Here is a 26021-nt window from a genome sequence, read left to right on the forward strand (position 1 = left end):
CAGGACTGGAAGCTGAAGGTGCTAATTTGGCAAAGGTGACATGTGACGACCTCCACAAGGAGCTAAAAGGAGAAAGTCCTCACTTGGGTCTAATATCATTGCTGTCTTTACTTTCCCCCTGTGGTGGCAGAAGGGCTTCACAGCATTCTTCCTCAGGCTGACCAGCCGCACCTACCAACGTAAGGTCAGGACACAGTCAGCTTCTTCAATACTATTCTTTCTCTGACAAAGCATGAGTCAATTGTTTTCGCATTACAGAAGGCCATTCCATCACCTGTCTATCATTGCCGCAGGAGATGATCTGCTCGTTGTTGCTGGCTGGCAGGAAGCGGACACAGTTGATAGGTGCGATGTGCCCCTGCAAGATTGGCAGGAATTTCCTCAGTCAGGAATGACCATCGGAAAGCCAAAGACTTCATGATGCTTGCTGTATTCAATGCAGTGGAGTCTAGGTGACGTACAGGTGTTGTAAGGCAGGGACGAATCAAGGAGCATACTAACCACGTCTAATGTGTGGACGGCTCGCTGGTGCTCAGCACTCCAGACAAGGATCCGGCAATCCTCGCCACCGCTGGCCATGAAATCTCCATGCTCGCTCCAGCTCACATTGCTCATGGAACTTGCGTGAGTTGGCAGCTCTGCCATGCACGCCAGGCGCCTCACCAGTGCTGGGTCAGAGCTGCACTCACGCTCAAAGGCGAGAGGATTGTGGCCCCATATGGCAGAGGGAAGTGAGGAACCAACTCCCCGAGATCCACCGAGTTCCCTCTGGAATATGTAACTTCCAGCCATCCTCGCTGGACAGCAGTGCTGTCTTGACCTCAGGTGTGCTGCCACATCAAAGCGCCCCGCCCATACGGATTATTAAGTGACTGCTAACGGTTTTAAGATGCTGTGTGCTTCTTCAAAAGATCTGACGGCCTTCTAATAGTGTTTGTGCTCGAGGTACTAGAACGAGCCAGGACGTCTTGCCAGCCGTGAAGTACACACTTGAACTGGCTGTGCAGCCTTCAACATTGAAGAGACACGCTTTCTAGACAACACGGATTCAAGCCGAAGACCGTGCCTGAGCCGGTACATTTTCTTCGAAGAACTGCTATCAGGAATGTCCTGTCCATGGAACGTGCTTCCATTCTACTAATCACCTGCCAACTTGAGTATCAAATTCCAACTATTCTTCCTTTAATTTTCCTCCTCCCCAATCCTTCAAAGTGGGCCACCACAAAAGAAAGAGAAGAAAAGAGCCGCAGAAGTCACGTGAGCTCGCGTGCGTCAGCGTGCACTAATTAGTGACAACGAACACAAATTTTGCACGCTGCAGCAAACGCAATGCGACTACTAGTGCCGATGTGACCTGATGAGCCATCTTTAATATAGGTCACGACAATCCGTAGCATCGGCGAGTCCCGTCACTTTGTTCAGGTTGTAACTCAGAGGAGGGCAGGGTGACATCACGGCCCAGCTTTTGGCTGAATTCTTGTGTCAAATATTTGATAATTCAACTGTAGTAGAACAATTTAGAATAAGTTTTCAAGTTCTGCTGTAATTGGAGTGCCTATTCATCTCTTTTATTCACATAACACTAAGGTCAGCGAGCCTCGCAACCCTACGTCAACGTCTTAAAACGCAAGTATTACTGGTGATCATAAATATTAAGAAAATTACAGTAGCAGATGGCCCGCAGGATGGGAAGGCAGAACGTAGTTTTCGCAGTATACAAGCCGTACTGCTTCCGAAAGATGTAGGAACTTATAGAGCAGTATGGGGCCCGCAGCCTTGGCAAGGTACAACTCGGAGAAGCAAAATACTGCATGGTCCTCATTGCCAGCAAGTCCAACCATGTGACTGGACTTATTTTGTATAGACTAAGATGTTCGGTGATAATGTACAGGCTCACCAGAGGGGCATGAGCAGAAACATATAAGAAGAGGCATGTATTCCATTTAGCGGTCTTTCTGTTCAGTTGTATAGCCAATGAAGCATCTGATTATGTCCCAACCTTTGACTGAGGTCACAAGCACAACGCATGCCAGACCCAGGGTGAGCTTCCAGATGCTCAAGAGAATTCCACTGTGTCCAATACAACCTGCCAATTTGCACGTGCCTCAATTTTTTGCACTTCACAGGACGAAGAGGTCGCCTGGGAGATGGCATCCCTCAGGATGCGCAGCATGACACTGGCAGCAGAGAATGAGGCGCTCAGGGGTCATGTGCAGCATTTGCAGGATGAACTTGCCTCTTTCGAGCGCAACGATCAGGTAGCTAAGGATGATCAGGAGCCAAATATTCCGATTCTGAGTGAATACTCAGAAATCAAATGCTTATTCAAACTCAAGATCTCCTGCCATGGTATGCCGCAGGCTCCAAGACTTGCTGCCTCCTCCTCGGCAGACGTGCACGATTCAGACCTGCGCGCTCAATTGGAAAGGCAACGCCTGCTTGAGGAGGTCTCCTCAGCAGCTCGTGACTTGGCCACAGAGAATGAGTCGCTAAAGTATGAGGTGACAGGGCTGCGTGCCGCCAATCGGAACCTCACAAAGGAGGTGACTGGCATGAAGGTATTCATCTAACTTGGGCCCCAACACCACTGTTCTTATAGCTGCATACACCATTGATGTTTATTGGGGGGAAAAGAGGTAGGGGTAACAGGCAATATATGTGCGTGGTGACATGACTATTATTGGCTGCGCAGGACCGGCTGAAGACATTGCAGGAGCTCTACTTGAGGGCCACAAGGACGAGTCAGGGCCCTGCAGCAGCCAGCGCCTTGGACTTGCGGCTGGATGCGGTGGATGGCATCATCCATTCAGCGATGCCACAGGGCAACGCTGAGGGCTGCATGTCCGATTCGGATCTGTCAGAACCTGACAGCATTGTCCCAGCCCTGCAGCAGATTGCAGCCTTGCGCCGAGAGCGAGACATGCTCAGGACACAGGCACGACTCCCGCCACGCATCATTTCTGTGCATGAGTGTTATTGCTCGCTTCATGTGATAGCATTGCGACAAGGCAAATGCACAGACATGACGGAGCTTGAAGAAGTCTGAGCAGAGGATTGCTACAAGCAGGTGAAGAAGGCGGAGGGGTCCCTAGACCAGGCGACACGGGAGAAGCAGGATCTTTCGCATGCGCTGGCAGCAGAGAAGCGCCGCGCGCTCGGCAAGGGCGGCGATGCACGCCTGGGCAACCTGGCTCAGCGGGTGCAGATCCTGGTGAGGACATGTCATATGCGCATGTATGTCATACCCATATAAAGACTATGTTTGGGCACTTGCCAGCACAACACAATGGAGATTTTATGCTTTCAAGAGGATGAGTGGTTTAATTTGATGGGACTGGTGTGATTGGGCAGGCTCAGCAGGTTAGGCAGAAAGAGGATGCGTTGGCAGAGAAGGCGGCGTACGTGGCCAAGCTGGAGTGGCGGCTGCTGAGCCAGCAGAAGGCGCTCCAGGCAGGCCATGCTAAAAAGCCGCCACTGGGACGGCCCACGGCACCTACCGCCAAACTGGCTCTGCTCAGGAAGCCCCGACTGGCAGGTGATCTTTGCCACCCTGTAAGATGTGGCAAGTGGCAGGATGGATGTCAAGAAAGCTGTTTTCACATGTGTAGGTGTCTGCATTGCTTCGTTGCACATAAGAAAGCATGCAATCATAACCATTTGCATTGCCATTGACCTGCAGGTGTGGCAGACGGAGCAGGCGGTAGGGCCGCAGCTCCACTTGCAAATGCAGCTGCTCGTCAGCCTGTCTCAGCTGCTCCGCGCCTGAGACAACCGGCAGGCACGCAGCTCGTGCCCCCAGAAGGATTTACCGGGGAGCCACGAGGACCGCCTGTGAGCAAGAGCGAGCAGTCGGGCTCTCCTGGAGCACAACATGATGAGCAGGCAGGCAGCAACATGCATAGTGCAGCAGAGGCTCAGCACAGCAGCATTGCCTCAGGTGCCAGCAGGGCTTCCAGGCCCTCTGCCAGGAAGAGCCTGTTCTCCACGCCCCAGCCTGCCCACTCCGGGCAGCGGCCGGGCAGCCCGGAGCCTGCTCGCATGCAGCACCCTACGCCGCAGGTGGCACCCACGCCCACCTACATTTCCAGGTCGCAGCAGCAGGAGTCTGAGCTGAGCGCGGGCGTCGTGGACAGCCACCGCACGGCGGTGCAAGCCTCCCCGGCGGTCAGCGAGATGGTGTACGAGCTGCGGCCCGCCACTGCGCGCACCGGCCATTTTCCTGCGCATCTTGAGGACGAGCGGGAAGGCTACGCCAGCAGCAGTGGCAGCCACCAGCAGCCGGGTTCGGCTGGACCCGACAGCCATCGTGCGCGCGATTGGGCAGCAGACACCGGCATGCCATTGTCGCCTGCAGAGCCTGATGACGCTGCATGGCAGCAGGACAGGGGGTATACAGCAGGGGCCAGTGTGGGGCAGGTTGGCAGCGCTGAGGGGGCAGGTAGCTCGCTGCCCGATTACTCAGGGTTCTCCTCGGAGATGCGCGCTGCCGCCCAGGCCACGGCTGCGGCGCTCCTCGCCGAGTCTACCAGGCAGGGTGACTCAGCGCGGCATCAGGCGGAGCAATCGACTGGGAGGCAGATCTCACCGGCAGGAGGGCGCAGCAGTGGGTCCTCTGGGCAGATCAGGGCAGACTGGGGCGCTGCCTCAGCCGGCCTTGGAGCAGATCAGTTCCAGTATGGAGACAGGCAGGACAGCCAGGAGGGTTACTTGATGACACTGGATGAGCTGGAGCAGCAGATTGCAGCGCTCAACATGACGCTGGGAGATGAGGAGGGCATGGGCCCAGAGGGGAGCCAGACTTCACAATGCACCAGTCCCGCTCAGCGCTGCCCGAGCGGCGTAAGAGTCAGCAGAACCTGGGCGGCTGGCTCTGCATGTCTCCTACCAAGTAAAAGCATGGGAGGTTAACAGTTGTCACATGACATGAGGTCGTTGAGGCAGCATGCTGCAGGGAAGAAGCTTGACAATCCGTATTAAAGTTGTTACAATTATAAGATGCAAGAATTTTCAGCTTACATCAGTGCTGTAGCAGGACATGCGCTTGTGAACCTCTTCTCACACAGATGCTCCAGCAGTGCAGTCAGCAATTTGAGAAATCAAGCTGGCAGTAGATTGACTATGGCTACAAGTATGACTGTACGATTGATCCTAATATCTGATTAATTGGACTCCGGAGTTGCAATTCCGCAGCAGTAATAACTTAAAGGGCACCGGTGTCTGGCCAACCACCAGTTCTTAGATAAAGTACAAGTGGATGCCAATGCGCACACTCTGCCTATTGGGCATTTTTCAGAACTCCTACACTCTCTCCTCAGTACTCTTTGGGGTCACTCTGACAGAAGCATCATCCAGATCTGAAGAATTTTCCGAGCCGTTCTCTAGTCCGTTTGTGCTCGCCTCACCATTTTCTCTCTTTGAGGGGACCCTGCAAGCGCATGCAAATATCGATGCTCGAAACGGAACAAAAACATTCCACACGGATCAGTGGCAGAGATTGTAGCAATCAATGTTCCTGAGAGTCATGTTGTAGATTGCGCACTTGTAAAATACACTGGATTGTCCTTTAGGTGCTCTCAATGGCCCCCCGTTGCCAGGTGCCGCTGTTGATGTGAAAAATTTCCACCACCCCTGAGACACAGAGACACAGAGTGTCAAGAGCTGCCATTCTATTGAGTGCACACACACCCTAGTGTCTGCTGCAATATCCCTGATCCTGCGGGGTTTTTCAAAGTGCTGCACTGACACATCGATGAGTCAAGGCCACTCCCCTTCTGAGTTCAGCTGCGTCACCTGCCAAGGGAAAAAACCTCCGCAGTCCGGACACTTGCGGGCAAATTGGCCCCTCATCACCAGTCCGCTCCCTTGACACCTACTGCATCTCCGCTGGATGATCTGGACAAGCAAAAAGAAATTTCATCAGACCATGTCAAGCATGCGCCTTGTGTTTCTGCTGAGCGTAGCAGCAATTAGGTGAGATCTGATGAGCACTTACAATCCGCTTTCCAAACTCCCAAGATCCAATGACGAAGGGCACGCATGCCGCTATGGTGCCCACCCAGATTTCTGGCCCAACCTCTACCGGGCCTGGCACATACTTTTCAGCGATCTCGGCCGCATCGCAGCTCTGCCAAGCACCTATCGCATCAGGATAAGATAAGAACAGCATGTGCATCGCCTCACGCATGTATGGCCACCCAGATCTGCAATTGATCTGGGACATGCCGTGCCACCTTCTTACTCACAGGAGCAAGAAGAATTGATGCATTTAAGGAGGGTTTGTATATATTGACATTGCGTGTAATTGGTCAGCACAGAGATCAATAGAGAGGAACGATCCAACCTTGCAGCCAGACTATCGTGGCTATCTCCATTGTTGTGAAGGCTCTTCGTCGCTCGAGACGATTACTTGTCTCAAGCTGTTGCTGTTCACCTTGTATTGACTTGCAAGTGGTAAGATGATTGATTCTGTGGATGCGAAAAGCAGACGGGCTAGGGCGTTGACTGCAAGTGATGAGGGTGCCTTCAGCAACTAACCGATAGTTCTGCACAAACATTTCTCGGGACCAAAACGAGCACAAAGTACGGTACTTTCTGTTACTCTGGAATATAGTATAAAACAATCAGCGATCGTTGTGAATATCTTAAACAACATTGCATGCATCAAAACCCTAGGGCCTTAAGGCTTGTTGCCTCTCCAAAACCTGGAACTTGCCGAGAAGTCAACATAAGCTGGGAGAAGTCTCGGCGGAAGGGCTGGCCTCTTGCACACCTTGTATCCTCTGTTGGGAACTCTCTAGAAAAGGCATTGCCACTTTGAATAGGTACAGGATGGCGAGAACAACATCAAAGAAAACAGCCGCCCAAAGCACCGATGCAGACCTGAAGGCTGGTGCTCAGAGCTGTTCAAGACCTGAAGAAGATGATGCAGGCCCGTCAAATGATAATGGAGAGCCAAGCACATCTCGACCTGTCCGAATATACGCTGATGGTAAGATAGAAACAGGGCGCGCCTGATGCTTTTGTTGTCCTTTGGGGTGATTGACAGTACTTGGGGCCACACATAGCATGGCCAGGAAGCACATAGATGCGGTAATTTATCAAGAAGCAAACGTGGTGCAAACCAGACTGCACAAAGATGTGTGCTTGAAATTCTTCACTGAAGGGGTTTGTCCTGCAGGCATCTTTGACCTCTTCCATTTTGGGCACGCAAAGGCATTGGAGCAGGCCAAAAAGCTGTGAGTACCCTCAGCAACGCGCCAATTTCTCGACAAAGGCTGCAATGGACACGTGCTTCTTTGCCAGTGCTCCTTTGAGCCTGCACATCCTGACAGCACCCTTCCCTTCCTTGCAGGTGTCCAAACACCACCTTGGTTGTGGGCTGCTGCAACGACGAGCTCACTCACAGGCTGAAGGGGAAGACAGTGCTGACAGAGGAGGAGAGATACGAGTCTTTGAGGCACTGCAAGTGCGCCCCTTCCCTCCGCCTCTGCCCTGCCTTGTTCCTGTTGTTACCCGCTGTTGGCTGGGAGCAACTAAGCTGATCCACGTGTTTGCAGGTGGGTCGACGAGGTGGTTCGCGATGCGCCGTGGGTCATAACGCCGGAGTTTCTGGAGAAGCACAATATTGACTATGTCGCCCATGATGCCCTGCCTTACAGCGACGCCACTGGCCAGGGCAATGATGTGTACGAGCTGGTGTGCCCCTGGGCCATAACCTCTCACACTACGATGGCAGTCACAGGTGTTGAGAAATTTCTATGCTGAGCTGCACAGCAACATTTTGCAGACAGGCGGCTATTAAGTAAAGGAATTGTGATTGCAGGTGAAGAAGTTGGGGAAGTTCAAGGAGACAAAGAGGACGGAGGGCGTGAGCACGTCTGACATTATCCTGCGCATCATCAAAAATTACAACGAGTATGTGCTGCGCAACCTGTCGCGTGGCTACTCGCGGAAGGAGCTGGGAGTCTCCTTAGTCAGGGTGAGCCCTTCAACAGCAATATCCCTCCCCTCTGCTCTTTCCGGTGCCTTCGTGCAGGGCAACCACCAGCACTGCGGAGCACAAAAACATTGCTCCCCTCAAGAATTATAATGCTGACTGGGCATGTACAAGCACATTCCTCAAGGATTTAGATGAGCAATTCCAGGTGCCTTCCCTGCCAATCGGATGCCGCTGAGTGGATTGAGAGAGCTGGGTCAGCCTTTTTGTAGTCTGCTGAGAGAAGGTTCCATGAAAGCAAGATTTACAGGGACCAGCAACTCCAGGTCTCATACCCAGATTTCAGCCAGCATATGAGAGTTGTGCAGATGCATTGACCTGCCGCTGTGGGGGGGGCTGTGCGCAGGAGAAGCAGATCCGGGCGAAGCAGGGCATGAAGCAGCTGAGCAAGCGCATGACGGAGCAGCGGCTGCAGGCGCTCGAGCGGCTGCGGCGCAACATGACCGGCACCAGCGGGCAGCCGGTGCGCATCCTGCCGCGCGACATGGAGCAGGGACTCAAGGAGTTCGCCTCCGGCGTCGAGCAGCTCGTCGACCGCCTGGTGCGCTGCCGAGCCTGTTTGTTGCAAACTGCGTCTTTCCGGAATGCTTTGCAGGAGCTAGCAAAACTGCCATTCGACATAGCAATTGCCACAGCACCCAGCATGCATGAAATGCAGCTACTTCACAATCGTAGGGCGCTCTTTAGCAAGGGCATCTGTAACTCCCTTTCCTGAACACTAAGCTTCCCTCAGGGTCTGTGCATCAGGCTGCTGCACAGACACGCTGATGCCTCGAGTGAGAGTCATCAAATTGCCCTGTCAGCCCCCATGCACACCCCAGTCTCATTGCCGCCGAAGCAGAAATGGAGTTCTGCCCTGGACGATGTTCGTTCAAGAGTTTCCGGTGCTCTGAATAAGAAATTAAATGGTGAGTCTAGAGCAGCAGGTTGAATTTAGGGAGGGCTGGCATGTGACGTGTGCTCTCTGGTGGGTCAGGTGAGTGGGGAGCTGGGCCTAGAGATGGCGCAGCACGCGGACAAGTTCATGGTGGGGGTCATCTCCAACGTTGAGAGCAGCTACACCAAGTTTGAGCAGGCCATCAAGCGCACGCTGCGCATGCCCATCACTCGCAAGCGCCAGCCCTCCAGGAGAGCCAAGCAGGTCGCCCTGAACAACGCGAAGAAGACTGCTCTCAACGCTGTCAAGAAGGGCGCTGTTGCCAAGCCTGCCTCCCACCGGCGCAGGTCCCTCCTCTGGTAGTGTTCAAAGGCCGGGGCGGACAGAGCGCCTGTCAGTGTGTGGAGGATTTCCCAGACAGGGTTGGGCGTGCAAGTGTGCGCGGTTTGAAGTATCCATGTGCCGGTTTGAGTTTGGTGGTGTGTCTAATAGTATCAGAATACTTCTCGGCCGTGTTTCGCTGGAGAGCAAATGGTGTATCGTGTACTTTGTGGGTATTTTGGATTCAATGGACTGGCGGAGGCATGACATCTGCCCCAGTGCATCAATTGGCTGCAAGACACACACTTGTTTGATAAGCTGCAGCGGTGGCGCTGATCCTCGTGCTCTAAGGAGGTTCAAGGGTGCAAATGATCACTGCTTAGGGCTGCACAGCAGGGCTTGAGCCCTGCTTGCTGTAACATCACACTCTGCCAACTCTTGATCAGTCTTCCACTGGATGTCGAGTTCAGCTCTGTGCAATCATGGACCTTCCACTGAGATGTTGTCGTCTCTTGAGTCTCTCCATCTTGTAAAGCTAAGCAATGCACACGAGCTGCGCAATGTCTTTGCTGGGTAGACAGCCTTAAGCAGCTGGGAATTCAGGAAATAAATACTTCAGGGGTACTTTTACGGAATTTGAGGGAAGATATTGCCCAGTCACCGCCAGAGGCCACTATCACTTCTTGAGCGCAATGGTGACACCATCTGAGATGGGTAGCATGCAGATTGTCACCCTGCGGGCATTTAAGTGCATGACGTAAGTCCTGTACAATGCTTCAACAGTTTCAAATCAAGGAACCCATGCAAGCTAAGCTCAGTCACAGCCGCCGCGGCAATGTACATAGCCAACATATATGCAATGAGAGTCCACTTCAGAATGTGGAGGCAGGGTTTTTATGACATACCTGTCATCCTTGAGGACTTTATCATTGATTGCTCTGATGGCCTGCACCACAACCCTTTGTAAACCTTCTTCTGTTGCCAAGATAGAGCGGTGTCCTTACGAGCATGCATTTGCTGAATTCGCCAGATCTCAGGAAAGGATCCGGATTTTTCCGAACAGCAAAAGTACTTACCAGAGTGTCGGCTGTTTGAACTTCAGGCTTGATGACGTTGCCATCCCAAAGGGTGTTGTCAATGAGAATCACGCCCCCGGGACGAAGCAGCTTCAGCAGCAGTTCGTAGTAGACATCATATCCGGTCTTGTCTGCATCTATGAAGCCCATGTCGAAGGTGCCCTCCTCGCCGTTCTGGACCGAGTTTCCAAAACTCAAAGCCCAAGATATGGCATTCATGATATGTCATTTGAGGCAAGAGTGAAGGCAGCAGACCTGCAGGAAGCCCTTGAGAGTCTCAGCAGCGGGCGCAAGGCGCAAGTCAACCTTGTCCTGCACTCCAGCGGCCTTCCAGAATGGTTTCCCTGCTAAAAAGCATCTGCATTTGCCGCCCTCTAACACATTTGGGCTTTGAAGCTTGTCTGGTCAAATTGGAAGGCAGAAACCGCATTGATAAAGAACGGCTCGTCACAGGGAGGGCTCTCCACCTATTGAAGCATAGTCATCGTTTATGTCAAGGGCATAGACCTTGCCACCTTCAGGCATTGCCAGAGCCATGCCAAGGGTTGTGTAGCCTGCCAGACAACCAGGGACACTTGTGAGCCCCTGTCAGCTGCTCTAAAATGATCTTGGAGGTAGCCCCAACAGTGGTGACTCACCGGTGAAGACACCCACTTCCGCAATTTTCTTTGCATGTAGAAGCTGCACCAGCAGCTGCAGCAGGGGGATGCTGTCAGGAGGGGAGCACATGCCACCCCACTCGTGTTTGACACTCACCTGCAGTTGCCCAGCACAGCCCACTTGGTGTCAGCTTTGTGTTGGTGCAAAGCAAAGAGAAGATATCAAAAGCAGAGTTGTATCTTGGACGGGTCATCAAAGCTTTTAATAAAATACATACCTCACGGAGCTCGTCGAGGTGCTTATTGGCACGGTAGCTATGGTCAACTAGGTACTTGTAGAGCTCGAAGCTGGCAAAAGCTTTCCCGCACTTGAGTTCCAGCCCACTCATGATTGTCGGGGATTGGCTTCCAGTAAGACGTCCTGGAAAGCGTATTTGTAAGAATTCAGTCGGTGCTGTAAATTACTACAGAACATCAAATAAATTCGGGATATCGTGGTGATCAGCCTTGCACTGGCACTTTATAGCTCGCGACTAGGTTTCTGCCCGGTTCCTTTTACCTGCCTTGTTGACGACGATAGCGCACAGACTTCTATTACAATTAGGCTGAACTAGGCTCTCCAGTATCTAGGCAAATACTCCACGCGCCGGAGACTGCTGCAAACTAGAGATGTGCCTTTTGCACACGGCCGAATCTTAGCTCTTCACCGATTTACGAACGATCGTCACGGCGTGACGGACAATGCCTCCTTTGGGGCAGTCGTCGTCAAGTCACGCCCAGAATCTCTCCCTATCGAGAAGTTGCTGATAACCAGCAAGGGTTGCTATCTACACTGGCGCTCACGATCGTCGTCGAAGGAGCTCTGAGCAGCCCCCGGTTGCTGACTCGTGCGCCTTCCCCGTTACTATCTCGTGCGCTTTAGCCCTTGGATGTTTCTGGCGTCTGCCTGAGACCTCAACTTACTGCAAAGCACCCCATGTTCACGTGGACTCCAGCAATGGTACGCTACAGCCAGAACTCTGTGGTGTTTGTGTAAAGTGGCAAAGGGCTTGTAGGGCTTCAAGCCCTACAAGTTGCCAAGTGGGCAAGCTACATACACCATCTTTTGCTTTGTAATAATCTAGACTCAACATCTGTCAAAATCGGCTCCTAACAATCTGTGCTCTTTACTATGTAGACTTTGTGGCTGAGGAGTAAATCGGTCCCTCTGCGCAGGTGGTCCCAGAATTCTACGGGGCAGCACTTGTGACAAGGGATCTCTTCATTAAAGTCTTTGGACTGTGGATGCTGACGAAGCTATCCCATGGGCTCCTCAGAGTGTACAGGTGCTGGCGCGTCGGCAGGTGTGCATCTAACAGAAACCAGAATCGTTCTCGCTCTCAGATCAACTGGGCCGATTTGCTCCTGATTCTTCATGCTGCCTGCAATCCTAACATGTTTTCAATGGCTGCAATTTGCTGAATCTAGGGGCTGTTGAGCTGTGCTTGCCTGAGCTTGTCTGTTGCAGGAAGCTGCGCCATCTTCCCACTCTGCCCTGCTCCCTGTTGGGCCCTGTGGGGTCAAAGTGCAAGCCCGCAGACCGGCATCGCGTCTACGGGGAGTGGGCGCAGAAATACGGACCCATCCTCACTTACCGCTTCCTCACCACGCACGTGAGTCCCCCCCGGACCTTCACAATGGATGCAGAATGGTATTCACAGGTCAAGTAGGGTAAGCTCATTTGGCGCATTTCCAGTCCACCCGCATCATGGCCACATTGGGGCTCTGCATGCATCTGCACCGACAACCTGCAACACACCGTCAAGCACAAGTGCCCAGAGCCTGCCATTTCAGCAAACTTCTTGGGTCCTGAGTATGATAGCATTTGATCTTGTCAAAGCATCTTAGGGGCTCTCAGTGAGAGCACTTTAGCTTCCCAGATGGTGGGGTTTTGCTGTAATCTGCTTTGAAATTTTGGACAGCACGGGAAGCAAATAATCAACATGGGAAGCATATAATCAACATGTACTCCTTGGCACTTCAGGTGGTGATGGTGACAGATCCTGTGCTCGTGGCTGAGGCGCTGCGGCACAGGAGCCTCGACAAGGCCCTGCCCGTGCAGCAGTTCACCTGCGGGATTGATGAGGTGACTTCAATGTCGCCTCGCATCACGCTGAATTTTCCTGCTGCCCGCTCCATGCTTTGCTGCCTTTTGCACATGTATTCATTGCACGCGAGCCTCAACCGCATGGTATTGCTGATATCTCAGCGCATAGATATCTCAAGGGCAGCAAAAGAGCAGAAATACGCACGATGTAATGCACATTTGTTTAGCGGCGTTGTGGTGCGCAGCTCACCGGCCCGAATGCTCACAAGACCATCCTGACGATGTCCACGGATGAGCTGTGGCGCGCTGTGCGCAAGGCAGTGGCCACTGCTTTCAGCAATCGCAACCTGCGCGCCAATTTCCCCGGTGAGACCTAGCACCTGCTTCATAGCTTGGAAATTTTCAAGAGATTTTTTAGACACAGGCAGTGAATACGGTGTTTGTTCAGGCGGATTGCTCCCATTGGCAGTTTGGCAGGAATCAGCATGGCGGCCCCCTGAAGAGGAATACAAAGATTGCCTGCAACGTCATGCATAAGAGGATGTCATGAAATGTGATGTGCGTGCTGTGGCAGGCATCAGGACGGCAGGCGCGCAGCTGATACAGGTTTTGGCCGAGGCGGGGCCGAGCGTGGCAGTGGACATGGACAATGCCACCTGCCGGGAGTCCCTGGACGTCATCGGTGCGCACCCTGATTTGTCATGTCTCCTCAGCTCTTGAGCGCACAAGATTGGCAGGATTTGCGCTCAAATCTGACTGGCAGCTGCCTCTTAATTGGCACCATGCCCTGACTGGAGCAGTCACTCTTTTTGTACTATGCCGTCCCCTTCTGCCACAGCCAGATTGGAGGCTTGCTGCAGACTCACTTTGCAGGCAGGCTGCAGAATCTTGGAGGCTTGATGGAGCTGCTTGTGTTTTCAATGAATATTCTGAATTTGAATTCGAAAGCACATGCGCGCAGGCCACGTGGGCTTCGGGCGTGACATGGGCGCGACGCGGTCTCTGATGGACGGCGATGAGTCAGGACAGGCCATAACGACGACGCAGGCCGGGCTGGCCGAGGCTGAGTCGCGCATTATTGACCCCCTGCGCCGCTACAAGCTCTGGCGTCCGGTGCGCTACATTTAATTTTTTTCTGTTCAGCATTACTCGTGCATGCACCAGTGCTGCACAACTCAAATTTGAGAACAAGAGCATCCCATGGTATCTTTTGCGGTTTGCAGAAGAATCGAGGGCTGGCTGTAGGCTGCAGAGTGCAGTCAACATGCGCATCTGTGGTAATCATCCTTTGCATAGCCGCTAGCCTCTGCATACGCAGTCCTGTACTCGGGTCACTATAGTTGTTGCGGCGGCCGGGCAGTGTGCATGAAGACACGCGCATGTCTGGGCAGCAGCAGCTTCTGGTACCGGCCTATCTAGTACATATGCTGTCACTGACCGGCCTCGAGGACGCAATCAAGTGCATGCATTTGACTGCAGGATGTGTGGGCGGGCAAGGCGGCGACGAGGCGATACCATGAGATGATCCACCGACTGATGGCGGACATCCGCCGGGAGAGGCCGCCCGATGTCACAATTGCGGCACACCTCCTCGATATTGTGGACCCCCGCACCGGGCAGGCCATAAGCAACGACGTATTGCAGCCGCAGATCGCGCAGCTCTTCTTCGCCGGATTTGAGAGTGCGCCTTCTCTCACCCCTGACCTAGCACTTGCAAATGCTTGGATGAGTATAGCGGTCACCAGCAGATGGCACCAAATAGTTCTTCTTTGCCAGTTTGTGATGGCCTTGTGCTTCTCTCAGGCATGCAAGCAGCTAATGGGGTCAATCGTTTTCACGGGGTGAAGCGAGAATGGCGGCTCTGCATAAGTTTGCTTCGTCTCTCGAGCCCTCTGCATCAAGTCCAGCAATCTGAATATTAGTTTTTTTTGCCATACTGGCCTTGTGTCAGAGTTTAGGAGTGTTTGTTTGCAGTCCTGTCTAGTCTTGTCTGCAGCCCTGAATCTCTGCTCACATGTTTGCAGCCACCGGCCACCAGGCGTCGTGGACGTTGTACGCGGTCAGTCAAGAAGCTGCAGTGGAGGCAAAGATCACAGAGGAGCTTGCTTCGCTGGGGCTACTGGCCACGAGCAAGAGCCCCCAACCACGGCAACTGGAATGGGATGACCTCAGATTGCTGACATACCTTAACGCTGTCATCAAGGTGCCTCCTGCCTGTTGCAAGCAGGACACTAGATGTCTCCATCAGGTTCCATTCAGAGGCCATGCACATCCTCTCCAAAAGGTTGAAGGGTTGCAAGCATGTTGAAGTCAAATATGCTTGCTACCGGTAAACGACACAAGGCATGCCGCTGGCAGACTTGCTGCTGCAGCCGAAGAAACTTGCTTGTGGCATTTGCAATGTTTGAGCCGCTGGCTGCAAGTATCCTAAAAGAAACACAGACATTCAGGAAGGGCGAGTTGAGGAAATGACCTGCCAGGCAAAATCGTACAAGGGCAGAACAGTGTCACCTATATTTTTCTGCCCCACCCTTGGGGCGCTAAACAAATGATAGTGCATTGGCCACAGGAATCGATGAGGATCTACGCGGTGGCCGGCGTGGTCCCCTTGCGTTCTCCAATCAAGGGCTGCGGAGACGTTGTCCTGGGCGGAGGTAAATTAGTCATCCCAGAAGGCGCCATCCTGCACACGCCCATCGCCGCTATTCAGCTGTCCCCCGCGCTCTGGGACGATCCCGAGAAGTTTGACCCCGGCCGCTGGCTGCAGGTGTGTAAATTTCAAAAGGATTAACTTGTACCTTCCACACATCCTGAAGCTGAAAGTCTCAAGTCTGAAGCCCAAGATGGGTAGCAAAGCTTGTCGAGAGGCTCGCATGGAATGGGGAGCTTCTGTGAGGGCATCTAGGTCGGATATTCTGATCAGAGACGGTGAGAAGCTCTGCGTGCAATGGTACTGTCCCTCTGTAGGCAGCAAATTCCAGCTCACTATTGGCAAGCTTCCTAAGGGAGTGGCGAGAGTGACTCTGCACAGCTGCCATGACACCCTGCTAGCTGTGAGTAACAGCAATACGGTATTTTGGCCCTGCCTTTTGGAAGTGACTGTGTTGTGAGCCAGCACTAGCAATGGTCAGGGGCTAAGTTGCTGCCACATGAGCTGGCACAAAACAGGACTTGACAGCTCACACACTCCAGTGTTACCCCACTGCGTTGATGTGCGATATATCAAGGCACTTGTCGACCTGCATGTGTGCACATGCAGGAGGGCAATGCTGAGAATGTGCCCAATGCTGAGCTGGGTGGCAAAGACGTCAAGCGCTACCTGCCGTTCTCAGAGGGCCTTCGGAACTGCGTCGCAAAGCCTCTGGCGCAGCTCAACCTCCTGACCGCGCTCGCGCAGCTTTACGGCAGCTTCACCTTCCGCCTGGCTTCAGAGGTGACTCATTGCCTGCTCTTTTCCTTATGTGCTGTGGCAGGGAACAGAGATATATGCTGCCTGCGCTCCCATTCCTCCAATGGGATCCTGACTCACATGTTTGAATGCATCCAACCATATATGTGTTGCCGCATGAGCAACAGTAATATGTAATGTTGCTTGAACCTGGAGCCCAGTATGGATTGGGGGTGGGGTGAGGGCCCCCAACCAATCACTTGATTTCCTGCAGCCGTTACGGCTGCAGGTGCCCTCTTACGGCCAGTGCAAAAAGGGTGGCAGGCCTTTCGAAAGCAGCAAGTCAAGCTGCTTGTGGCTGCCTGCAGATGGGTACTGCAGAGGATGTGCGGGCAGCGGAGCAGACCCATGTCACGCTGTCCTGCGCCAGAGGCATGAAGATGCACGCGGTCCCTCGCGTGGCGTCGGTCAAAGCAGGTCCCACCCAGCCGCTGTCTGAAGATGTACTAGGATCAGAGGAGTGAGGTGGTGTACGGTAAGAGGGAATTATGATTCTTTAATGTGCCATTGGGTCTTGCTTGGATCTGGCGAGACTAACAAGGGGTAGGATTGTGGCAGCCTTTAACTGCAGCTTGTCTGCAGGACGCAACTTGCCTCTTGGGAGGAAAAGCGCATAATAAGTATAATAATAATAATAATTATAATAATAATAGTAATAATTATCCATGATATTGGTCAGCCCTACCAATGTGAGGCTGCTAGACGCTTTACTTCAGCTATAGGTCTCATTTGATCTTGAGATGGCGTATTGATGGCGAAGTGAGGCCCGAGCATGATTTTGGTCAGCCCTACCAATGTGAGGCTGCTATACGCTTTACTTCAGCTATAGTAATCATTTGATCTTGAGATGGCGTATTGATGGCGAAGTGAGGCCCGAGCATCATTTTGGTCAGCCCTACCAATGTGAGGCTGCTAGACGCTTTACTTCAGCTATAGGTCTCATTTGATCTTGAGATGGCGTATTGATGGCGAAGTGAGGCCCGAGCATGATTTTGGTCAACCCTACCAATGTGAGGCTGCTAGACGCTTTACTTCAGCTATAGTAATCAGTTGATCTTGAGATGGCGTATTGGTGGCGAAGTGAAGCCCGAGCAGAATTCTGCAGGAAGGCTTGTTTCTGCCGCGACCAGTGGGCCAAGACCCGGGTGTTGGGGCGCGAATTGATGATGTGCTCCCAGCTAGTCCAAAGGTAGCCCGGTCCCCTGGATCATGTTGTCCATGGCTGTGAGCATGGGTCATAATCAGTTTGGCATGTGCCCATGCCCAAGGCATAATGATAATTATTAATTTGGGGGATATCAAATACAGGTGTAGAATGCGTTCTATGACACAAAAGTGACGATTCTGAGTGTTGGTCGTGCATGCATGCATGATGTTGTGACGCTGTACATGTACATGTAGTGCTGTGATGAATACAATTGGAGTGTCTTGCTCAAGCATGCATGTTCTTGTCGGGGTTGCTGACAAGAATGACAGCAAAGACGTTGAATCGATATTGATTTGGGAAGTTACTCTCTGCCCATCAATATGGCAGAGAAGCAAGGGTATGTAAAGTCCTGCATTCTTCAGACAGCCAACTTCGAAGTTATTCTCAACTGGCAAAAAATGCAACTTGGTTCACACTTCTGCACCTTCACGCTGTGGGCAATGAGGCAACTCAGTAAAGAAAAATTGTGCAGATCAATCACATGCCATTGTCAGCGCCGCACAGCGCGCACTTGATCAAGTTCATCCCTGCACTGGTCTAGTGCGATTGCTGCATCCTCATCGCCCCCATTGATGGTCAGGACATCCTCCATATATCGCGCAGCATCCTGCAAACGTGCACCCACTTAGCTACTTCCAAAGACCGCCAACGAAGGGGGCATGCTCTGTATTACACACCCTTGCTGACCTAGCGCTCCATCACACTGTCAAGCACGCAGAGAAACAAAGTCTTTGCCTTCCTCTGCGTTCCCTTACAACCGTAAAAGAGACTGCATCAGGTTCTCAAAAGAAGTGCAGTCACCTCCAGCAACTGTCGCGCAGCCCGGGAGGTGGGATCCGGCTGCAGGCGAGCCAGGTCAAAGAGCGCGAATGCGCAGTTTCGCAGCACCGCCCTGTTGCCGGGGTCCACCTCCAACACAGCCTCGAATTTTGCCACGGCCGCCTCATACAGCGCGCATGCCACCTGCACCAATGCAGAACACTCAGAACTGCAACCCCAATCTGCTGCTTACAGTCAACAGTATCACATCCGTTCTTCCTCCCTCATGGCAAGAGCTCAAATGGCCGCCCCCACGATAATTTGCACATTGTTCCTCGCTGAAACATGAGCCAGGAGATACTTCATGGACCTTGCTCGTCACATCTAGCAGGGTAAGTCATGTCAGGAGGCTCGTAGGTGCAAAATTTAAGGAGACAGGTGAGAAGCCAAATGGGAGTGTGCTGCTGCACACCTCGGGGCCGCGGGCCAGCTCGTCTTTGTTCCATATACTCAGGACACAAGTCTAGCTGCGACCTCAACTTGCTGCAAAAAATCACCATTATCACATGCCTTCTTGATGTCCATGGCACAGGATCGATATTGGAGCACTGCGCACCTCTGGGTCGCGGGCGAGTTCGGCGCGTACGCAGAGGGCGCGGCCCCAGTTGCCGAGCGCGCGCGTGTCGTCCTGGTCGCGCTCCGCCACCGCCCGGAACTTCTGCCCAGCCGCCACCAGCGCAGCCTCCGCCTCGCCTGCGCACACATGTGATTGTCAAGTCCAGAGTGCCGCCGACACGGTGACGGCAGCGCGAAGATGGAAGATGTTGAAGGACTGTCCTGGAAACAATAAGGACATGCACCTGATCCTCACTGCTCAAAAATGCGTGATATAACACTAACGCAGTCTTGCTGAGCAGAGCAAACTTGAGTTAGGGACAAAGACTGATGCTATTGGGAACTATGGTGAAGCATGGTTGGATTTTGGTGAAGCACAGCTGACACGCCCGAGCTCGTCATGGGCTAGATTTGCAATCCAGGACCGCAGAACACAGTATCTAGCCGCTGCATGCCTGCACACTGATCTGCACGCACCTGTAAGCTGCTCCTCGGCTGCGCGCGCGGCTGCGCTCTCCTCGTAGGACCGCGGCGGCGGCGACTCCTGCAGCTCGCTCAGGTACCGCTTCTTCAACACCCCGTACGCCATCAGCGCATTCCCCCAGTTGCCCTGCAAGCCATGCATGCAACCCTCCATACCTCAACCCCGGCCTGCCAATCTCACAACGAAGAGCAACAGGGAGATGTGAATGCTTGACGCATGTTTGCTTGCGCTCCTTGCATCATTGCAAGCACTCAGTGCGCCACCAGGCATATTCACGCAATCTTCTGCACCACCGATGAGTCGATTACATGCCAAAGTAACATGATTATCCCGTGCCGGTATCACGCCTTCAGCGCATTATGACATGAGGTGCTGGGTGGGCACCTGCACTTTGATGCTGGCGGTGTCGATCTGGGCAGCCTCCTCAAAGCAGGCCATGGCGTCCTGCAGGGCCAGGTCAGCACCGCCCAGGTCGTAGCCTGCCTTGGTGAGCTGGCGCCCCTCGCGCAGCAGCTGCTTCCCCTCCTGTACCAGCGCCTCCAGCTGCTCTTCCGTGTCGCCCAATTCTGCTTCAGCACTCTGTGACGCGCCTGTAAATAGAGCAGCGATCAGCAGGTATCAGCCAGCAAGTGTTTGCAATGCAGCTTTCTGTTGAGGATACATTTCTTGGAGGGATGCAAAGATTGCCAATGCGTTCCAGTTAAATCTCACCGTTGGATGCAGCTCCTCTGTACTCCTCCCTGGGTGAGGAGTATGGGTCCCTGTCCCCATCTACTGGTTCTTGTGCGCTCACGCCATTGATTTTGGGCAGCTGGCGTTCAGCATAAATGTCAGGTTGAGGGATCTCCTGCTGCCTCCCCCTTGCGCCTATCTGTGGTGCCTCCTCGGGTGGACGCTCGGCTGCTGTGCTGCTGCTGGAGGAGACACTTCCAGCCCAAGAGTCTTCCTCAGGAGATGCAGAGCTGGAGGTGTATACGGGGGGGCCCTGTGAGGGAGTGGGGATTGAGGCAGCGCCATTTGAGGAAGCTCCTGCATAGCTGCCGGCCAGCTCCCTCTCTGGCTTGCTCTCAGCTGCCCCAGACCTCGCCCCAAGCCAGGCGGAAATGGGCACCAGGTCCTCGTCAGACTTGCTGCTATTTGTGCCTAACGGGTCTCCACTTGGTTTCCGCAGTTGATCTGCTGTACCATCTCCAGAGGCCATGTCACCAGTACTTAACAGGGCCTGCACAACCCAACACTAAATTGCGTAAGGGAATCCATTGTCGTGTTATGTAGACCCAATATGCCAGAATTGAGCCTCTCAGAGAAATGACACAAAGAATAATACACATTGATGGGCACCGCACCTGCATACGTAGGAATGCATCTTCTCTGGTGTCGGATGGATTTCCCTTGTACCCCTTTGGGGGTGCATCTGGTCCTGCCACTGCATTCAGTGAGCCGCCAGGTGAGATCACTCCTTCCAAGCCTCCTGCAAACAGCATGCTGATGACATCACTCTGCTTGCCATGCATCAGTCATGCATGTCAAGTCATCATGACTGGGTGGTTCAGTTACAGCACAAGATGTTGTCAGCTAGGCAGCGTATTGCACTGCAATGCGACACAATTACCCATTTGTATAAAACTCATCACTTGCCCTTGCTTAGCTACTTTTGAAATCAGGGAGAGCAGCTGCAGCAGTGCACGCAAAACACTTTGTCCTTGGACCGAAGGCTCAGTATGAGTAGGAGGTGATTGGTCTCAGCATCGAAATATATCTCAGCCAGGTTTGTCATCATTGCCTATCCAAGGACCGGGCCCCCAAGCCGTGATTGGAGCGGAGAAGAACATATTGGAGTGTTGCAAGGCTTGATTGCGCAAACTTGTGTAATACACCAAAAAGGAGTGCCTTGGATTGTTATTGATAGATAATATCAGAATCCAGAACACACCTACGGATAATGAGCTCGTGGGGAGGGTTTGCATGGAGGCAGCCAGGGTGCTGATGCGCTCCATGGTGGCAGCTTCCAGCTTCCGGACAGCTTCCAGAGTGGCACTGATGGTTTCGCGCAGCTCCGCTACATCAGGGGTCTGAGCTGAGAACTCTCTCAGAACCTCCTTTGCTGCCCTCCTGGCAGCCTCCTCCACTGACACTGCAATTCCACAGCATGCGTTGTAAAGCAATGCAGGCATGCAATCTGTGAAAAGCCAGCTTACAGGCTACATAAGCATGCCCTGCAAGGTGCCAGCTGGTGCACACCTGTTGAGGGAGAAGTGCCAGAAGAGGTGTCAGCTGTGCTGTGCAGCGCTTGCTGCAGCGAGGCCTGGGAGATCTGGAGCTCAGCAAGGGCTGTTTGAATGGGCTGCAGGGCAACTGACAAGGATCTGCTCTGCTCATCCGAAGTCCCTGCTGCTGCTAGTGGAACCTCCACCTTCATAGCACAAGACAAGCATTGGTTCAACTGTTGACATTACAAAAGCAATCTGAACAAATAGCAATTGCAAAAGTAGTGAATAACCCATTCTGGGAACAAGATAAGTATGTAAGAGGCCATGGTCATACCTGACTGCGCAGGGCCTCAAGAGAGTCATTGATGGAGGACAGCAGAGGGGCAACCTCTGGATTGACCTCCCCTGTCGAGCCTCGGATGCTGTCAAGTGCAGTGGACACATCGTTGCGCAATGCAGCCATTTCTGTCACCAGGGCCTCTTCCCTGGTAGGGACATCCTCACCTCCGCTCCCCTCCATCAAGTCCTGAGCAGAGAAAGCACGCGATGCCTCAGAAAGCCTTTACAGCAGTCAGGAGTGCATTTCGAATGTTCCAAGTGTTCAGCAGAGTTGCCCCAGAGCACATCATGCATGGAAATGTCAATCAAAATCTCGTGCGCATGAGCTATGGCGCTCACCTGCACGCTCTGCTCAATGCCCCTCAGGCGCTTGCCCAAGGCATCCCACTGCTCGTCCGCCAGCAGTGCAGGCACAGCAGTTCCAGCTCTCTCCTGCTGCGCGCAAGCAACACACCCTCCAAATAGGAAATTTCCTTCCAAAAGCCCCATTCCAAGAGCCCCACAGCTGCATAAGAAAGATCCAATCCTGGGAAATATTGAGAAACAGCCAGTTGTATAATCTGCTCACCTGCTTCTCAAGCACCCTTTCAGCAGCGAGTTGTAGGGATTTCTCCAGCACGCCCTGCAGCCAGGCCCGGTCCACAGGGGCGATCTGAGCAACTGCTGGGGGCTGCGCCCGGCCGGCACCATTTTGCAGGGGCGTCACATCTGTGACTGGCAGCGCAGCCGCCAGAAGCGCCGGCAGCCGCTGCAGCGCGTCCGATGAGCGCCGCGCATCCGATTGCATCGTGCTCTATTGCACAAAGTCAAAATAAATTACACCAGCCGCTTCCATGGAGGGCATGATGACATCACGCTGCAGAGAGGCAAAGTGCAAGGGTGTGGGTTGTGGTCACGAAGAGAAGGTACCTGCAGCGAGGCCTCTGCCTCCTCCACAGCGCTCATGATGCCCTGGGCCAGCCGCCGCATGCCCTGCACCTGGCCCTCTTCCAAGCCTTGCAAGCTGCTCTCAATGCCCTGCATGAGCTCACACAAAGCCGGTGAGATTCCTCACAGGAAAGAATGCTTAAGGACCCCATGGCTTGCATGCTGCACGTGCAAGGAGCACTATGTAGCAGAGACCACCTCAACAATGTTCACACGCACCTCCAGCCGGGACACCAGGGCATCCAGCCCCTGTGAAGGGGCGGACTTGGCCTGCAGATCCTGCTGCAAATCTTTGACCAGGCGAGCGCCAAGCTCCTTCATCTGCCTTGCAGTGGTTTCAGCCATGCTGCTACTGGCAACCTCCACATTCCGTGCTGCACTCTGAGCGCTCCTCCCTGCAAAGATGCCACAGCGCTTATTATCTCAAATGGCAACTATTACATGGAGCAAGCGGGCATTGCAAGCCACTGCAACACAGTAAAGGAGACTTGCACAGGCCCCACCTGCGCTGAGGATTGAGCCTTCCAGGGCAGCAAGTTTGCTCTCAATATTCTTCAGCTTCCCAGATGGTAGCTGCTTCTGCAGGTCCTCCCGCCACAACTGGAATGCCTCTTGCAGCTTCTGTACCTTCTCCTCTTCATGTCGGTCGAATTGCTGAAAGACCACACTCCAAGACTCCCGAACATCTCTCAAGCCAGCCTGTAGAATGGAAACAACAGTCAATGGTTGTGCTCAGCCAGACATTCAAGTTGACAAGTCACTCCGTTCAGATCTCACCTCCACTTTGAGGCTCTCACGTCTTCTGCTGGCGTAAAGGGCTAGCAGTGGCAGAACCAAAGGCAGCCCAATAAGCATAGCTTCCTGTGTGAGGATGAACGCCACTGCTCCGCCCACAGATCCAAGTGTTGCAGTCACATCGAGCGTGCCCCATAGCAACAGCTTCCAATTTGGTCCTTGGTCTTGCGGCTCCCGTTTTGCCTCACTTTCTTGCGCGAAAGCTCTGCAAAGCCATCTTTTGTTGACGACGGAATGCCTCGAATCCGAGAAGCTCTGCTTTGGTGTACTAGACCTGCCAATTTGTAGTGACACAGGCCTTGTTAAGGCCTTTCTCGTCCTGAAGTGAATTGCACTGCTTCTAAAGCTTGTAACACCGGCCTGCTGGCATCTGCAAGACGCCATACTCAGTTTACAATACACCAGTAGCACCAAGATCCAGGATTGCTTCGATGCACGCTCCTTCTGAGGGCACAAACAGGCTGGATAACCCGACACACATCAACAAAAATAAGACAAGTGTGGCCTCTGAAAATCACATGAGCTGTAATCCATGGAACGACATGAAACAGTGCACGTGAGCAGAAGCTGCTGGCACCTGCCCATGCCTGCCTCTTGGAGGCATCAAGAACTTTTGAGAATCATTTATGAGCTGAGAGGCACCATCAAATGATCGATGTCAATCCACTAGTGTACTGTTGATGTCAATAGCATCCGCAGATATTATAATCTTTTTAAGATCCTGATGGCAAAAGCCGCTGCTGTCATAACAATTTCTTCACCTGAGCCGTCGACCTCATGGGTACTGCGCTTCTTACCGGATCTTGGCACAAATTTACTGTCCGCCATGTACATGTGCTTTGTTTACAGACCCATCATGTCTTCAAAGGTCGACAGCTGACCCCGACAGATACAGTACAGTGCTTTGACCATGACCTACCGTAGGACCAGTACAGGACCAGTAAGGACCGTTATTGGTTGACCTACAGACTCAGAGAGGCACTTCATTTACATCTGTCAGTCATACACTGGCACTTCTTGGGCAGTTGTCGCTCCAGTATCAATCTTTTGGTTGCTTGTAATCAGACTGCTTTTCGGGCATGGCTGCATCTATTGCCGGAACCTGCAAACACTCCTTGTAAACCGCTTCAATGTTGGGATACGCAGAGAGCTCCACACTGTAGCGATTGACCGCATTCCACACCTACACAGGGAAAGAAAGGCTTGTATTTTGCCGGTGCCCACTGCGATTGCTGGCAGCGCTGTCTGCAGGCAGAAAATTTCAAGGTCTCGGCAGACAGTGAGGTGCTCTGCAGCATAGGACAGGCAGATTTTTGTTGAGGGAGTTCCGAGCATGCCTGTGGGACTAGGCAGCAGTCTGCCATGGTTGGGAAATCTCCATGACAGAACTTCCCGGGTCCTGCGCTCGCGCCTAGCATGTCCTCCAGAGCTGCAAATCCATGGTTGATCCAGTGCTGCTTCCAGTCCATTGCATCCACTTCCTAAACAACCCGCACTGTGAACTATAAAACAAATTGCACTCTCAGTCAGTCCAATTATTTGCGTATAATTGACACTCGTTGCAAAAGCCAGTTGAGCTTTGGATGTTGATATTTGCTCTGCTTACCCAACGTTCCAGCTGTGCATCAATACGGGTGTTCTGCAGTGGTTGTATGTCCGATACAATGTATTGACTTATTGCCCGAACACGGGCTCGACCAGCGGGATCCCTGGGAAGTAGACTTGGAGGACCAAACTTGTCCTCCAAGTACTCCATGATTGCCAAAGATTGGCCAATCTTATCATTCCCATTCTGCATATTGAACGTCAAGTGATAGAGAAAGTCAAGCCACCTTCAGTAACAGGAATGCACGAGTGACAATGGTCATTAGCATCTCGAGAGTTATTGGAGCGTCATCCATCACGTTGAATGGGAACATACCACGAGAACAGGCACAAGTCGTTGAGGATTTATGTTCCTGAAAGCTTCATCTGATTGATCCTTCGTCAAAACAGGAATAAAATCGCATGTCAGACCTTTCAGGTTCAGTGCAATTCGCACCCTAAAGGCACAAGAAGACGTTGCTCTTGTGTAGAGCTGCATGCTGGATAGCAAATCGTATAATATGTCAACAGTCCTACTAAAAGGAGAGAAATTGGGAAGTAACAGGATCTCGGAAGAGTTCACGTCCTTCGTTTCGGAGCCCTAGATCTAACTCAATATAACCCTTGCAAGGGGGCAGCATGAAAACCTAATGCCAGGAAGCACTGTTGGAGCACATGCTCCCTTTCTCCTTCGCAAA

At 52.8% G+C, this 26021-nt stretch overlaps 7 protein-coding genes across 7 annotated transcripts; 3 read left to right on the forward strand and 4 right to left on the reverse strand.

Moving 5' to 3' along the window:
• Positions 1-2147: 2147 nt before the first annotated feature.
• On the forward strand, positions 2148-4908 carry COCSUDRAFT_44174 (hypothetical protein; the record flags this gene model as incomplete). Its single annotated transcript, XM_005644727.1, has 6 exons — positions 2148-2258; positions 2361-2558; positions 2693-2788; positions 3068-3211; positions 3352-3535; positions 3680-4908. 6 exons carry the CDS (start codon positions 2148-2150, stop codon positions 4906-4908), a joined length of 1962 nt encoding a protein of 653 aa, XP_005644784.1.
• Positions 4909-4970: 62 nt separating this feature from the next.
• COCSUDRAFT_54440 (hypothetical protein) lies at positions 4971-6451 on the reverse strand. The gene is made up of 5 exons (XM_005644728.1): positions 6341-6451; positions 5993-6135; positions 5791-5892; positions 5540-5628; positions 4971-5425 (listed from the first exon to the last, which is right to left on the reverse strand). Exons 1-5 carry the CDS (start codon positions 6369-6371, stop codon positions 5299-5301), a joined length of 492 nt encoding a protein of 163 aa, XP_005644785.1. The 5' UTR covers positions 6372-6451; the 3' UTR covers positions 4971-5298.
• A 344-nt stretch (positions 6452-6795) lies between these two features.
• On the forward strand, positions 6796-9740 carry COCSUDRAFT_48662 (hypothetical protein). The gene is made up of 7 exons (XM_005644729.1): positions 6796-6988; positions 7178-7235; positions 7352-7465; positions 7557-7695; positions 7823-7978; positions 8343-8537; positions 8973-9740. The coding sequence occupies exons 1-7, from the start codon at positions 6829-6831 to the stop codon at positions 9234-9236; spliced, it is 1086 nt and encodes a 361-aa protein (XP_005644786.1). The 5' UTR covers positions 6796-6828; the 3' UTR covers positions 9237-9740.
• A 130-nt stretch (positions 9741-9870) lies between these two features.
• COCSUDRAFT_57963 (O-methyltransferase) lies at positions 9871-11258 on the reverse strand (the record flags this gene model as incomplete). The annotated part of the gene is made up of 6 exons (XM_005644730.1): positions 9871-9928; positions 10100-10140; positions 10271-10444; positions 10526-10614; positions 10909-11026; positions 11148-11258. 6 exons carry the CDS (start codon positions 11256-11258, stop codon positions 9871-9873), a joined length of 591 nt encoding a protein of 196 aa, XP_005644787.1.
• A 587-nt stretch (positions 11259-11845) lies between these two features.
• On the forward strand, positions 11846-16867 carry COCSUDRAFT_57964 (cytochrome P450; the record flags this gene model as incomplete). Its single annotated transcript, XM_005644731.1, has 12 exons — positions 11846-11869; positions 12085-12212; positions 12377-12521; positions 12893-12994; positions 13201-13321; positions 13530-13637; positions 13917-14068; positions 14435-14636; positions 14980-15158; positions 15525-15722; positions 16215-16388; positions 16712-16867. 12 exons carry the CDS (start codon positions 11846-11848, stop codon positions 16865-16867), a joined length of 1689 nt encoding a protein of 562 aa, XP_005644788.1.
• Positions 16868-18100: 1233 nt separating this feature from the next.
• Positions 18101-23799, reverse strand: COCSUDRAFT_44178 (hypothetical protein; the record flags this gene model as incomplete). The annotated part of the gene is made up of 16 exons (XM_005644732.1): positions 18101-18217; positions 18412-18573; positions 18986-19122; positions 19462-19594; positions 19853-20058; positions 20180-20279; positions 20815-20939; positions 21402-21602; positions 21710-21881; positions 22013-22204; positions 22357-22452; positions 22586-22810; positions 22927-23034; positions 23164-23339; positions 23448-23643; positions 23722-23799. The coding sequence occupies 16 exons, from the start codon at positions 23797-23799 to the stop codon at positions 18101-18103; spliced, it is 2424 nt and encodes an 807-aa protein (XP_005644789.1).
• Positions 23800-24569: 770 nt separating this feature from the next.
• Positions 24570-25852, reverse strand: COCSUDRAFT_25457 (maleylpyruvate isomerase). Its single transcript, XM_005644733.1, has 4 exons — positions 25661-25852; positions 25346-25531; positions 25077-25220; positions 24570-24922 (listed from the first exon to the last, which is right to left on the reverse strand). Exons 1-4 carry the CDS (start codon positions 25820-25822, stop codon positions 24779-24781), a joined length of 636 nt encoding a protein of 211 aa, XP_005644790.1. The 5' UTR covers positions 25823-25852; the 3' UTR covers positions 24570-24778.
• Positions 25853-26021: the final 169 nt, after the last annotated feature.

The sequence above is a fragment of the Coccomyxa subellipsoidea genome, assembly GCF_000258705.1.
Source record: "Coccomyxa subellipsoidea C-169, whole genome shotgun sequence".
Taxonomy (NCBI): domain Eukaryota; kingdom Viridiplantae; phylum Chlorophyta; class Trebouxiophyceae; family Coccomyxaceae; genus Coccomyxa; species Coccomyxa subellipsoidea.

Excerpts from the sequence above, each read along its gene's own strand:
- COCSUDRAFT_54440 (XM_005644728.1), bottom strand. The coding sequence starts at position 6,371 with ATGGAGATAGCCACGATAGTCTGGCTGCAAG. Across the intron at positions 5,893-5,992 it reads GGGAGTTTGGAAAGCGGATT|ATCATCCAGCGGAGATGCAG; the intron begins GTAAGTGCTCAT and ends TTGCTTGTCCAG. Across the intron at positions 5,426-5,539 it reads CAATCCAGTGTATTTTACAA|GGTCCCCTCAAAGAGAGAAA; the intron begins GTGCGCAATCTA and ends ATGCGCTTGCAG.
- COCSUDRAFT_48662 (XM_005644729.1), top strand. The coding sequence starts at position 6,829 with ATGGCGAGAACAACATCAAAGAAAACAGCCGCCCAAAGCACCGATGCA. Across the intron at positions 7,466-7,556 it reads GAGTCTTTGAGGCACTGCAA|GTGGGTCGACGAGGTGGTTC; the intron begins GTGCGCCCCTTC and ends ACGTGTTTGCAG. Across the intron at positions 7,696-7,822 it reads GCAATGATGTGTACGAGCTG|GTGAAGAAGTTGGGGAAGTT; the intron begins GTGTGCCCCTGG and ends TTGTGATTGCAG.
- COCSUDRAFT_25457 (XM_005644733.1), bottom strand. The coding sequence starts at position 25,822 with ATGCAGCTCTACACAAGAGCAACGTCTTCTTGTGCCTTTAGGGTGCGA. Across the intron at positions 25,221-25,345 it reads ATGCACAGCTGGAACGTTGG|GAAGTGGATGCAATGGACTG; the intron begins GTAAGCAGAGCA and ends CGGGTTGTTTAG. Across the intron at positions 24,923-25,076 it reads ACTGCTGCCTAGTCCCACAG|GTGTGGAATGCGGTCAATCG; the intron begins GCATGCTCGGAA and ends TTCCCTGTGTAG.